Source organism: Phoenix dactylifera, chromosome 8 (genome assembly GCF_051530095.1).
Source record: "Phoenix dactylifera cultivar Ajwa chromosome 8, Ajwa_hap1_PhDact_Kaust_v1.1, whole genome shotgun sequence".
Classification (NCBI taxonomy): Eukaryota; Viridiplantae; Streptophyta; class Magnoliopsida; order Arecales; family Arecaceae; genus Phoenix; species Phoenix dactylifera.
Window position 1 is genome coordinate 1,087,918 of NC_143197.1, and position 14,387 is coordinate 1,102,304.

General features: G+C 42.3%; 1 protein-coding gene across 6 annotated transcripts; it reads right to left on the reverse strand.

Moving 5' to 3' along the window:
* Positions 1-6,962: 6,962 nt before the first annotated feature.
* LOC103703499 (receptor-like cytoplasmic kinase 176) lies at positions 6,963-12,140 on the reverse strand. Of its 6 annotated transcripts, none has more exons than XM_088702258.2 (7): positions 11,885-12,140; positions 11,081-11,713; positions 9,724-10,067; positions 9,366-9,501; positions 9,049-9,191; positions 8,840-8,963; positions 6,963-7,652 (listed from the first exon to the last, which is right to left on the reverse strand). In XM_088702258.2, exons 2-7 carry the CDS (start codon positions 11,142-11,144, stop codon positions 7,195-7,197), a joined length of 1,269 nt encoding a protein of 422 aa, XP_088558384.2. In that variant the 5' UTR covers positions 11,145-11,713; positions 11,885-12,140; the 3' UTR covers positions 6,963-7,194. The 6 variants fall into 6 exon arrangements, with proteins under 6 accessions (XP_088558384.2, XP_088558387.2, XP_088558385.2 ...); XM_088702261.2 differs by having other exon boundaries at positions 9,724-10,046; positions 11,885-12,127; XM_088702259.2 differs by having other exon boundaries at positions 9,724-10,046; positions 11,795-12,127.
* Between the last annotated feature and the right edge of the window lie 2,247 nt (positions 12,141-14,387).

The following is a 14,387-nucleotide window of genomic DNA, read 5'->3' on the forward strand; positions in this document are numbered from 1 at the left end:
ACTGAGGACTCTGTTGGGGTTTTTAAATCTGCTATCTTCGTTCTCGTTCACTGATTCACAAGATATTCGTATCCGGCGCTTAATAGGGCTCGTTAATCGTTAGATATTGTTTCTTGATCTATTTTTATGACAATCTCGGTCATTCCATTGTTCTTGAATGCTTGTATTGTTTCTTATTCGTTTGATTCGTACTTCAAAGTTTGCTTTTGTCCGAGGGACCGTGATGTCTACTGGCCGGAGTCTATATTTGATCTGTTCTTGCTTTCTGTGTTCTGTAAACAAGTCGTCATAATTATTTACGGTTCTCTTTATCTGATTTCCAAAATCCCAAAATCCCTGCAGGTTTTTTCTATCAATCTTCATCTATTTTTTTCTTGATCCATAATTTTGGGAATCTTGATCGTTAGTTCTTTTTTCTTGGAATGCTCGTTCTGTTTTCTGTTTCTTTATTCTCTCTGTTTGTGGACCCGAATCTTATCAAGCTGTGAAATGTGGACATTCATGTTAATGATTACTGTTGCTGGAAATTGGATCCGGGGGTGGCCGTCGGCTGAGGAGGAGGAGCTCCGGCGCGAAAATGGCGGGTGGTGGTCCATCGGCGGGCGGCGTCCTCCGGGGGACCTGCAAGAAGCCGATGGCCGGGGTTTCCGGCGCCGGCCCTCTGATGCTTAAGTCAGAGGGGAGCTTAATTTTGAAGAATGAGATGGACTGTATGTAGAAGTCCCAAGCCCTCCCTTGGAAGGAAGAAGCTCCTTTTTTAGAGGGAGAAGCTCCCCTTTTATAGGGGGAGTGCCAGGATTACCTGTGATGCGACTGGGCGAATTAATGAGTTACCGTCACGATTCGATGTGGGCGTGGAAGTAATGAGTTGCCGTGGATAGCCCGTTTCCATCATGAGAGGAGATGGCGTGTAGCCAGAGCTTGCTTGTAGCGCGCAGTGCAGTACATTCTTGGGAATAGTGAGACGTTGACAGTCGTAGCAGGGTATGGTCCCTGGTTGATATGTCGTGGCGTGGCCGGCAAGTAAAGCACGGTACGGTGAGACTGCTACAAGGCATGGCCGCAGCATGTGGACGACGAGATCGGCCTTCTGAGGTCAGCTCGACCTTCTGTGCTTGGCCATCTGAGCTTGGCAGCCTGCATGAGCTCGGCAGCCTTCTGTGCTCGGCCTTCTGAGCTAGGCAGCCTTCTGTGCTCGGCCTTCTAAGCTCGGCAACCTGCATGAGCTCGGCAGCCTTCTGAGCTCGGCCTGAATGAGCTCGGCGCCTTCTGTGCTCGGCCTTCTGAGCTAGGCAGCCTTCTGAGCTCGGCAGCCTGCATGAGCTCGGCAGCTTGCATGAGCTCGGCAGCCTTCTGTGCTCGGCCTTCTGAGCTAGGCAGCCTTCTGTGCTCGGCCTTCTAGGCTCGACAGCCTTCTGTGCCCGGCCTTCTGAGCTCGGCAGCCTTCTGTGCTCGGCCTTCTGAGCTCGACAGACTTGTGAGCAGCCTTCTGAGCTCGGCCTGAATGAGCTCGGCAGCCTTCTAGGCTCGGCCTTCTGAGCTAAGCAGCCTTCTGTGCTCGGCCTTCTGTGCTCGACCTTTTGAGCTCGGTAGCCTGCATGAGCTCGGCAGCTTGCATGAGCTCGGCCTTCTGAGCTCGGCAGCCTTCTGTGCTCGGCCTTCTGAGCTAGGCAGCCTTCTGTGCTCAGCCTTCTGGGCTCGACATCCTTCCGTGCTCGGCCTTCTGAGCTCGGCAGCCTGCATGAGCTCGGTCTTGCTGTCGGATTTGGGTGCTTTAATTGTATTTGTGGGGTGGTCCATTTTTCCCCCCAACACTACCCCCCGACTTCCGAGTTCGAGCTGCTTTTTAGCTCGGACGAAGGAAGCAGTCCAGTCGTCGATCATCCTGTAATATAGCCAAATATATATGGAGATGTGCGTGCCAAGTAGGGTGTATCTCTCATGCAGTTGGAGTTAAGTGCTTCAGGTCGACTCAGCAGCCTTCTTTGGCTTGTGGTCGACTCAGCAGGGTGCTCCCACTCAGATCGGGGCGTGTTGTCGTAGGAAGCGTCGAATGGCGTTGAAGGGCGTCGAACGGCGTTGACATGGCGTCGAATGTCGTCGAGTGGCATCGAATGTCGTCGAATGACTTCGAATGGTGTCGAATGGCGTACAGTTGGCGCTAGAGGAAGGGCCCGAGTTGCGGCCATCTGTTGCGGGGACGGCTTTTGGCCGGAGCCTCACACAACAGCATAGCCCACATTAAGCTAGCAGAGAAAGAGGACTGCGTTCCTCCCGAGGTATTGTCCGCTTTGGGCGCTCTGGCCCGCGCGTCCAGCGCAGACGGGGGGAGACCACTGCCCTCTGGGCGCTCCGGCCCGCGTGTCCAGCGCAGATGGGGGGAGACCACTGCCCTCACGGTTTTGCCCTTCAAAAGGCGCCTCGAGAGGAAAGGATTTCCATCCCCCATTTAAGGCATAGAACCTTCTTGCTACTAGCCGATGTGGGACTAAATTCAAGGCTCCCTCCCTCCCCCCCCCCCCCCAACATAGCCCCCCAGCGGGAAGGTTCTTGAGCCTCCACAGTCCTGAGGGGTAGTCAACGGTTGGAGGAGGCGCCTTTTGAAGGGCAAAACCGTGAGGGCAGTGGTCTCTCCCCATTTGCGCTGGACACGCGGGCCGGAGCGCCCAGAGGGCAATAGTCTCCCCCCGTCTGCGCTGGACGCGTAGGCCGGAGCGCCCAAAGCGGACAATACCTCGGGAGGAACGCAGTTCTCTTTCTCTGCTAGCTTAATGTGGGCTATGCAGTTGTGTGAGGCTCCGGCCAAAGGCCGTCCCCGCAATAGATGGCGCGCCAGGTAGGGGGCGCCTCCTCCCACCGTTGACTACCCCTCAGGACTGTGGAGGCTCAAGAACCTTCCCGTTGGGGGGGGGGCTATGTTGCGGGGGGGGAGAGGGCCTTGAATTTAGTCCCACATCGGCTAGTAGCGGAAAGGTTCTGTGCCTTAAATGGGGGATGTAAATTCTTTCCTCTCGAGGCGCCTTTTGAATGGCAAAACCGTGAGGGCAGTGGTCCCCCCCCCGTCTGCGCTGGATGCGCAGGCCGGAGCGCCCAAAGGGCAGTGGTCTCCCCCCGTCTGCGCTGGACGCGCGGGCCGGAGCGCCCAAAGCGGACAATACCTCGGAAGGAACGCAGTCCTCTTTCTCTGCTAGCTTAATGTGGGCTATGCTGTTGTGTGAGGCTTCAGCCAAAGGCCGTCCCCGCAACAGATGGCGCGCCAGGTAGGGGGCGCCTCCTCCCACCGTTGACTACCCCTCAAGACTGTGGAGGCTCAAGAACCTTTCCGCTGGGGGGGCTATGTTGCGGGGGGAGGGGGCCTTGAATTTAGTCCCACATCGGCTAGTAGCGGAAAGGTTCTGTGCCTTAAATGGGAGATGGAAATCCTTTTCTCTCGAGGCGCCTTTTGAAGGGCAAAACCGTGAGAGCAGTGGTCTCCCCCCATCTGCGCTGGACGTGCGGGCTGGAGCGCCCAGAAGGCAGTAGTCTCCCCCCGTCTGCACTGGACGCGCGGGCCGGAGCGTCCAAAGCGGACAATACCTCGGAAGAAACGCAGTCATCTTTCTCTGCTAGCTTAATGTGGGCTATGCTGTTGTGTGAGGCTCCGGCCAAAGGCCGTCCCCGCAACAATTACTATTTTAAAGAACTAGAATTAATCCACTTTCTTTACGGGGAAAAGAAAAGGTGGAATTAGACAGCAAGCAGGCAATATATTGTGATCTTTGTCCACTCCCTCTGCTGTTATATTTGTGAAAGTTTGGTGAAAACCATAATTGCAACGTCTCTTTGATCTGTTCTTGCTATCTGTGTTCTTGGAATGGGTTTGCAGATATATTTCCCATTCTATGATTCCTAAAATATTTATGATTGCTTTCTTTTTTATTATTGCGTGAAACCTCCCTATATGAACAAGTAAGGGACCATATAAGCTGGGATCTCATCATCAGCTCGGTGATCATTGGCTGCTACATAATTTGGAAATTATTTTTTAATATAAAACTGCGTAAATGAAAGAGCGATACGAATATTCATTATATAATTTCTTGGCTCCTCCACTTCTTTTTAGTAAATTCCAGTTGCTATATTTGGCTCGGATGAATAATACAAACCTTAGTAAATTCTAAATGGTATGTTTGGATTGGATTCATGATATGAAACTTGATCAACTTTCTTGCTTGGACTTACAAACCTAAAAGCTTATTCTGTCGCCATCTTCAGTGGGGTGGCTCTAGCTTCATTCAAATATGAATTATATTGGTAATTTCAACCTCTCCAAGATTAGAAGGGACGTTGAGAGTGACTATAGGGGATGTCCGTTGCTTTGGATAGTTAATTTAATCCTGCCATTGATCATGTCAAGCAAAGTCCTAAATGGTTGGTGGTTGACTCTGATTTCTATCTTTGAACCTAAATTAAGTGACCATTTAAGTTGGACTACTAAAGTTGATTTATGCTTCATCATAGCTTTACAATGAGGAGGTACAGATCACCTTACTGTAGTCTACCAAGGCGTTATGGTGATACAGGAAGAAGACTAACTAGGAGGAGACATGATGGAAGCCACAAACAGAATAATTGGACTCTTTTGATCCAGAACTTTCACCATCGTTTCAGGTAAAAAAATCATTCCTTTCTGCTTTGTTTTGATGATGTACAAAAAAAATTCCTTTCTTCTTTGTTTTGATGGTTACCGGGGTTGTCTGTTAAATTTAAAGGAATCTGCTCTTATACTTTTATTAATTGTTTATGAAGGCAGTTTAATAGCATCCCGATTCTTTCTTTTTTCTCCCTTCCCATGCAGACCTAAAGACCTTAAAGTTCCATTTGAAACTTTTGGGAAAGTACAGGATCTCTCTTTGCCAAAAAAATTATACCGTGGGTGAGCTGTTCTGGCTTCATGTATTCTTCTCGCTAGTGTTTAGACGTTTGTTTCTGTTTCTTTGCATTTGATCTTGTCTCCTGACTGCGTGTGCATGGTCTTTTCTCTTTGCCTTATCGTACAACCTTGTAGTAATTCTTGGTGAATGATATATGCTTAAGAATTGGAAAAACAGTTTCTTTTATGAATTGTTGCTTCAGATTATTAGATAATAGAATGTGAATAACACTTACCTAGTGTCATTGTTTTGAAAACCATATTTGAGGCCTGAGGCCTGGCACTCAAAAAATTGGCCTTGATTATCATCTGTGAGTAGTATGGGTTACAGTGCATTTTTGTGGGTTTAAATCTGTATAGGAACCAAGTTTACTTCCCTTGAACGTTCTTGATATTTCCTTGGTTGTTGTACAGTTATTATGTAGTAAATGATGGTCTTTTAAATTTTTCTAGTTGCATTAACATATAAACCATCTCTTGTTAATCATTTGTTCATTGGAATTTGTACAAAATGACATTTTGAAGCATGCATTAGGAATTTTCAACACTTCTCATTTGTTTAAATTTTAGCAACACTTCTCTCTAGGTTATTTTGATTTAGTAAAATACTTGAGATTCTTAAAGGGAGAATTAGGAATTTGGCCCTCTCCTATTCGACTTCAGGTGGGGCTCTTCTGAATGTTCGACAATGTACACCACTTAGCAATCAGATACATTTTTCTAAGTTCCTGCTACCAACATTCTGTAGTTGCACCAAAAAATAAAAAAGAAAAGGATAATGAAAAGAACCACCCAAGCAAGCAAGTAATTCTGTACTTCATCTGAGCAAGGTTGACAGATAGCTCAGCTGTAGGAGGGATCAAGCAGTTAATTTTAGTTAAAGTAATACCAAATAGATAAATTTTTTTTTTGTTTTGTTTTTTTTGATGAAGCCATCCGGCCTTTATTCAAGAAGTGGAGTTTATAGGAACTATTTATAAAAGATTTGTAAGAAGAAATATTTTATGAAAATAATTCAGAATCTTATTCAGGCACCCATATGCTGCTTCCAAAACCGACTTCAGGTTCAACATTGGTTCCCCCAAGCCCTTGAGCACAAAATTTGTCATCCTACATCTGAGGAGAGCACCTCTATAGCCAATACCTATATTCGCAAATCACAAAACGCAGGCACAAGCAACTGGAAATTATTAAAAGAGTCGGTTCAGACTAAACAGGGAGGCGTATACCACAGTCCGGCCATTTGATTGGTAGTATGGTTGGGCCCAGATGGTAGGATTGGCTTATTTCTCAGTTTCATGGGCGATGGGTTTATCTTATTCTTATTAGCGTCAGAATTCTCTCTCGTCCAATATCTATGGTTTTTAAAATGGCTTCAAGAGGTGCATCCATTTGATTTTAGCATTATTGGCGCGACGCAGAGCTTTTGAAGAGCCAAAAGCACTTTTAAATAGAATAGGAGTGTTTGGTAAAAAAAATCGAAAAATTGTTTTAATTTTGCCAGAAAGCTAAAACAACTTTTTTGAGAAAAGCTCGAATCCAAAAATTCCTTTTTAGGCTCCATCGAAAAACTATTTTGAATTATAATTTTTTTTCATGAACCCAAAAAACTATAATAAAATATAATAATTACCAAAAATAATAAATTAATATATAATAATTATAATTATATCTTTATTATTATATTATACTATAAATATAATATTATATTACATTATATTATGTTATGTTATATAATATTAAATTATATTATATTATTATGTCAATATATCATATTATATTACTATATTATAATAATATTATATTATATTATAGTAATATTATACTATTATATATTTATATATTAATATATATTGTATTTTATTATATAATATTATGGAATATCTTTTATGGTCATACTGTTATAAGAGCTATAAGCTACACCGGCTCTGCTACTCTGTTATAGGATATGAATGCTTTTGACGTCCAAGTTAATTTTAAGGGGAAAGGCGCTAATTGGGAAAAATAGACTCCGACCATTGCCTCTTCCAAACTCCAGTAAAAAAGAAGCTACAACAAGCCAACCACGAATCTTCAAATTCTGGTTTAAAAAGCACTCATCCATGCCTATGGGAAAGGCCATAATCCATACAGTAAAAAAACAAAAAAAAAAAACAAAAAAAAGATGAGCAAAAACAAAGAAAAGCTGTACAGAAACAAAAGGTGATACAGAGAGCATGTTAGGTACAAGATCAAGCTCTTCCCTGAAAATTAAGTTGCAGGTGTCCCCTCAGCTTGGGCCACTAAGCATAAAGAGGGGAAGCTGAGGGCCTGGGATAAGCACCCTTTCTGCTACCAGCTGCTTCCGAGCCTCTTCGGTCACGCCTCTGAACGTTGCTGCCAACGATTTGGCTGCTCGCTTTCCGTTCAGTCTGAGCATTTCTCCCAGTGTCTTTGGCGTCCTGGAGCAGTTCTAATGCTGATACCACTTCATCCATGTTTGGCCTGTACTTAGCTTCTGCGGATAAGCACCGAACTGCAATAGCAGCAGCCTTCTGGGCTCCTCCCAGCGAGTACTGCCCTCCCAACCGGGTGTCCAAGATGCGGAAGATCTTTCTCTTGTTTGAGAGATAAGGCCTTGCCCACTCCACCAGATTGTGCTCCCCGGGCGGGCGGTTCTTGTCCACAGCCCTCCGTCCAGATAACATTTCTAGAAGAACGACCCCAAAGCTATACACATCGCTCTTGGGAGTCAAATGACCTTTAAAAATGCAACAGTGTTAAAAATATAGACTCATATAACACCCTCATGCTTCAATGCCGTACAAAATGCATTCACACTTATGTAATATAATTAGCAACTTGTATATTTAGAAGGCACCAATGCATATGAGTAAGAAATGGATATCTACATCAACCCAGCCTGTTCACATGGACTCGCCGGCAACCCAGAGATACCATATAATAACTACAGAACTTCACTTACCCCATTGACTTCATTACCAGATATTTTTTAAGAAAACAAATCTATATTTCTATATATCTGATTCTGTACTATTTAATGTTTTCCATCAATGAGCAATCCCGACATCTGAAATTTGTCACATATAGCTTGTAGAAAATTATGCTAGTTACAGCTTGCACAGTACTATCCTTTACAGCTTGCACAATGGTATCCTCTCATCAGGCCAAGCCACTAACTAAATTGAGCCGAATCAACCTAACAGACTCATATATTTTTCTTTTCAAAGGTATCCCAAATCTATACTCGCTGTTCCACATTGTTTGGCTGACACAGAAACTTAACAACTAAAAACCAAAGGGGCCCCAGCATCTGCATCTATACAAGTAGAAAGTCACAGGATTGGAGTTCGGAAGTAATTCAGCGAGGGGAAACATTCAAGTTCAGGGAAAACATGAAAATTTTCAGCAAAAGTTTGGCATAATTTTGGTATACATAGTATTCCTGAAAGATTTAAATGCAATACTATAAGTGAATCTTCAATAAAAGCCGGGTGGCTATCTCTGCGTCCTTTTCATTCAAATAAGAAAACAAAAAAGCAATACTACAAGCGAATCCACATACAACTGGATGTACTAAGATCGAACAAAGAGAGTAATTTGTTGGGGAGGGGCAAGGGAAACTGACACAAGGAACAGCAGCAGCAACAAATAAAGTCCTCAATAACTTGACAATATTTTCGCAAATTAGCTGCCAGAAATTTATAAATCCACGATCTAAATAATTCATTTCTACAAGTATGATTTGGTCAATGAAAAGTTGTTAAATAATTGATCGATTTCAATAATCTGGAGAACTGAAAATTTCCACAATAAACATCGCAAAAATGCAGATATCTATATAAGTCAACTGCAAGAGCAAATTCCCCGAAGCATCAGATAGAAACAGCTTGAGGGCACTTAAATAACCATGTACAAGAAATATACCTGTCGCAAGATATTCAGGAGCAGCATATCCATACGTTCCCATGACCCTGGTAGAAACATGACTTTTATCACCAGTTGGACCATCTTTTGCCAATCCAAAATCAGAAAGCTTTGCATTGTATTTCTGTACATACACCAAATAGATTAATTTTGAGTGTGAATATTAATGCTGAATTTGAAAGAAAATAAATGGCCAGATCATTATGTACCGAATCAAGAAGGACATTAGATGTTTTAAAATCGCGATAAATAACTTTTGCCTTGTCACTGTGGAGAAAAGCAAGCCCTTTTGCAGCTCCAAGGGCAAGCTTCATCCGGAGGTTCCAAGAGAGAGGTTGAAAGTGTGAACCCCCTGCATCCCCGGAAAATAGAATAATTAGGATTTATAAATCGCATTAACAATATATTGACAAACCACACATTCCTCAAAAAAGAGAACGATGTAGCATTTAGTAAAACATGAAGCTTCATACATCCATTATTAAAGCATATCAAAAGGCCAGCACATAGTTCAGAAAGAACTTACTCCTAAAAAGATGATTTTCCAAGCTCCCCCGAGGCATAAACTCATAGACAAGAAGTCGTTGCTCATCCTCTAAGCAGTACCCTATAAGCTTTACAAGATTAGGATGAGACAACTGGCCCAAGTAGTTAACTTCTGCCTGCAATATTCCAAAAAGAATTGTCTGTCAGAGTTAACAGGAACTGGAGGGGGGAAAAAACTAATTTGCCATAGAATACACACTTGTCAATCCATGAGAACAAGTATACCGCATTTCAGCAGACATGCATGAAAATAAATAAAGCAAGTCATCAAGCTTAAACAAATGTCTTCTAAAGAATAGTTCTAAAATGGATTAAATTATCAAGAAGAGGATACTCACCAACCATTCTCTGTGACCCTGAAAGCCTTCCTGGTTAAGCTTCTTCACAGCAATAACAATTCCAGTCCCAGGCTTGGTCGCTGCAAAAGTGTGCTCGTCAATCCATCCCTTAAAGACTGAACCAAATCCTCCCTCTCCAAGCACACTGTCTGGTCGGAAATTCCTGGTGGCATTTCTCAGTTCGTTGAACGTAAAGCTCTTCACATTTGATGACTGCAAGATCTCACCCTCACTACGAGGGGTTGGAGGAACAGATGCTGCGGAAACCCGGCTGCTAGAACCACTTCCCTTTCCATCTCCACTACTGCATTTAGAGTTCATGCCTAGGCATCCAAACATGATATCTACTAGTAATTCAGTTCCAAGGAAAAAATATATTTTAGAAATGTATCGTACTAGCAAAATGATTGATGAACAAATTCCAATAGTCCAGATGAAGTCTCAAATGACCGCTAAAATTTCAGATGCTATTAGCTGGATCAACACATTCAAATCTAAAGCAATTTCAACAAAACTCCAGTTAAAACATTTCCATCTTTCCAAATGTATTTATAATAACATGAGTCTACCAACGACAAACTTTTGAGAGATCATATGTCTCTTGCCAAATGTATTTAGATTGATACGACTCCGACCATGACAGGCTTTTAGTAAATCAAACCCATCTTTTCAAATGTAATTAGACTGACTCACTGAAACAACAACAAACCCTTGGTAAATAAAATCGATCTCTCCAAATGTATTTCGACTGGCACAACTCTGATCACAATAAACTTTCAGCAAATCAAATCCACATTCCTTAAAAAAGGTAAATAAATTCACTTTCCTCGCGTTAAAATAGCCTCAATAAAGTCTTTAAAAATGACAAAAATATCATTTAAATTTCAAAAAGAGGTTGACAATATTGGTATGGATGCGAAGATAGAAATAAAGATGTCTCTGAATCACTCATAACCTATGGGCAACACCACAAATTTCCGCATATAGAAACTCCATCTACCGACTACCGCTGGAGATAGGAGGTACAGGTAGACAGATGTAATCACAACTCAAGCCAGAAGCTCCGAACTGCAATTCACAGCGCGGAAACGAAACAACTATATGATCCTTTTAAAAACTCAAAAAAGGAATTCTTTTTAGCATTAGCCAAATGAGTTCGGAGCGACCATAAAACAATAATTTCAACTTAGCCCACTTAAAACTCAGCATCATAAATTTAAAAAAAGAGCTAAATCAGTACTCCATACAACCCTAAAGAGCCCCAAATTTCAATCAATAACACCCATCTTTTTACCCGATCTCCGACCTCCAATGAAACTAGAACAGAACTGGTAAAATGAATCGACTTTAGCGGTACCTGAAGCAAAGCCGTTGTGGGAGGGGCTCTCCGCCTTGACCCGAGCGCCCCAGCAATTCCCCATCAAGAACAACTGTCAATACCCGATCCCTCCTTGGACGCCCCTAATAAGCCTCCCCCACACCAAGAGGACGAGGAAAACCAGCGGCCGGATCCGTGAGGGAAACCAGCGAATCGGACCAAAAGACGTTCTTTTCACTAGAAAGCGAGGCCAATGAATCCACCAACGCTACCCCTCGAGCGTGCGACGAAGCGAGCCGACCACCGCGCGAAACCCACCTCCCTGGGCGGCTCGGACTCAACACGAGAAAAAAAAAAAAATTGAGACACGAAATGATCGAATCACGAATAGAGAGAAGGATAGCGATGAGAAGTGGAGAGAGAGAAGCCAAAAGGTTGCTCCTTTTCCTCTCCCCCACCCCCACTTTCTCTCGTTTCTTTTTCCCTCCGATGATCTCCTTTTGGACCTTCCCGAAGGTTGACCTGGCTTATTAGAGGAGAGAGCTCTCAGAGGAGAAGGAGAGGGGAGTTGGAGGGTCGGAAGCATTAATGGCCGGTGGTCCCCAGCTCCGGACTGAGCTTATCCCCGCAGCTTATAATACCTGCATACTCTCCCCAGACATCATCCCCAACCTGTTGAAAACCAGTGTATGAGATTCGAATATCCGGTTCGACCGTACGGTAAGTGTTTCTGACCGAAATTTCCAGTTTCACCTAAAACATCGGACCGGATTTTGGACTTTAAGCCGGTTTTACCTCTGTCGGAGATGAAACATGGGGAGAGGTGAACGAGATTGTACGTACTGTTTCTTGGGATTTTCCTTTTTTTCAAAAAAAAGTTCCTCTCTTCGGATTATTGGTCGCGTAAATGGGGCGTTGTCTCTTCATAACTGGGTTTCCGGGAAGTGGGTCGGTGAAGACCGCGCCGTCGGATGGGCATCGGATGGCCAGACACGCCTTGGCTGGCGGCGTCCCGGAAGCCCCGTGGTCTCCGCGCGACCCGGCTTCCGTGCCGCCTCTTGCCTTAATTGCACGAGAATGCTTTCCGTGCGCGATGCACGGGAGGACAATAAAAATAAACAATAAATTTATATAAAAAAATAAATAAATAAAATGTATATAACAATTAATAATTATTTTATGATATCGACTCGCACTTTAATCCTTCCGCTCGTTTCGATTGCAGTAACAACTATTGGAACATAAACAAATTTTTCGCATATAGAACTCAAAAAAATAATAATAAAGAAGAGTTCCTGTATCTTCTAAAATAATTAATAAGAATTTCTATATTTTATAACATAATTAATAAGATTCTTTTTATGTTTCTAAAATAATTAAGAAATTTCTACATAAAAGAAATTATTCTCTAAAGTAATTAAGAAGTTGGCATTTTGAAATAATTTTTTTCCTCTAACAAATTTACAAAGGATAGTTTTAAATGATTCTTTCCTTTTTTCTAAAAACTTGAGAAGAATCTGTTGTGGTGATATTTCTATTGGCTTATGATGTATGGAGACTATAAGTGGACACCTTTCTATTATTATATTTTTTAAAATAATTTTAAATATTTCTAAATATTTTTCTAATATACAGCGACACCAACTAGAGTCTAGAACATAAGTTTTTAGAATTTTTTTCATGTCAAATTTAAATAGAGCTCGGTAAAATAATAATTAAGAAGAGTTTCTATATTTCTTTAAAATAATTAATAAGAGCATTTACATTTCCTAAATAATTAATAAGATTTTCTATATTTGTAAAAATAATTAAACAAATTATATGAAGAAATTATTCTCTAAAGTAATTAAGAAGTAAGCTTTCTTTCTAAAATAATATTTCTTCTAAGAAATTTCTAAACATACAGTTTCAAAAAAAAAAAACCTCACAACTTTTTTCTATAAAAAAGAAAAGTTCTAACAGCTTCTAGAGACTCCGAACATGTAGCTTTAAATATCCCCTAAAATTTCCATATTTGTAAAATTATTTACACATTTCCAAAGATAATTTGTACATGGAGATCATAAACAGATACCTTTTTATTATCATGTTTTTTAAAATAATTTTAAATATTTCTTAGATAATTTTAACATATAGAGATAACTTTTTAGAATTTTTATAGATATTTGACATAATTTTGTAACTTTTTTTTTGGATATTAGAGAGGTGTGGAACTCTCTCTCTCACACACTTTTTTTTCAGTTTAATAAATATATTATATTCTAACCGTCCACGCGAACGTCAGCATTCGTGCTCAAAAACATGCGTTGAAATTCGTGCAGTGCTGACGCAGCGGCCGGATCTATCTAGTCTCCTGTGAGAACAGGGGTTAGTCGGCGATCGCGTCATCAGCCGAGCCGCGAGACGGGCGTGGGAGGGTGGTTGGTGGAAGTACCGGGAGAGAAGGTATGGTTCGGGCTTTGGCTTCTTTTTTTTCCATTTTTTTGGCACGCAGGCTTTGGCTTCTTCACGGGTGCTGCTGTCCGCTAGGAGACAAGGGAGTGGGTTCATATTATTATATATGCGTAGTCCTTTCTGGAAAGGGAAAGCTAAAGTTCGGGGACTACGCCATGGAGTTTTGCCGGTTCACGTTAACCACGAGCGAGGGTCAAAAGAAGGCTGCGACTTGGAGAGGAATCACGGGATTTGGTGTGGACGCACCCACTGTCGTCCAACTTTAGGTGGTGCATGCTACTGGAGGAGGCGCACTCACGGGAAATGCCCTATCCGAGACCCATCTTTGCACCCAGTAGAAGAACACTGAACTGAAGTTTGGCCAAAAATGCGAAGAAAACCCACAACCACAAGGATCACTAAAAGTTGCTAAAGCAAGATAGCTATGCGCATCGATGCTCCCTCGATTGTACTCGACCCACTGAAATGGATGACGTGCTGCAACCATTTGACTCGCGCCTAATAATATTGCATGATGGGATAGTTTCTCGAGCACTAGTTTTTGGTGGAAAAAATATTGGTCATCTCGACTTCGGATTAATCAGATCTTCGGCTTTGACCGAAATGAATGATCTTGATATTGGCCGAAGTGTTTTGCTATGAAGTAACTCTAAGGATCATTAAGGAAGCTGTAATTATGGTCTCGACAATGGTCGATCTGGCTCGACCATAAATACACAATCGATACGGTTAACATCGTGGATGTATCCCGAGAAACTGTTACCATACACTATGCAAATAAGGTCAGCTATCGCTATACAAATTATCGTGCTTCCCAATGAATAAAGTAACAGATACTCATCCCAGTCTATATATACGGATGACCAGGAGACCCTCGAGTAAGCCCTCTCGA

Coding starts and splice junctions, on each gene's coding strand:
- LOC103703499 (XM_088702258.2), bottom strand. CDS start 11,144: ATGGGGAATTGCTGGGGCGCTCGGGTCAAGGCGGAGAGCCCCTCCCAC. Junction 9,502..9,723: donor AGGGTCACAGAGAATGGTTG/GTGAGTATCCTC, acceptor GGAATATTGCAG/GCAGAAGTTAACTACTTGGG. Junction 8,964..9,048: donor CTAATGTCCTTCTTGATTCG/GTACATAATGAT, acceptor GTGTATGTACAG/AAATACAATGCAAAGCTTTC.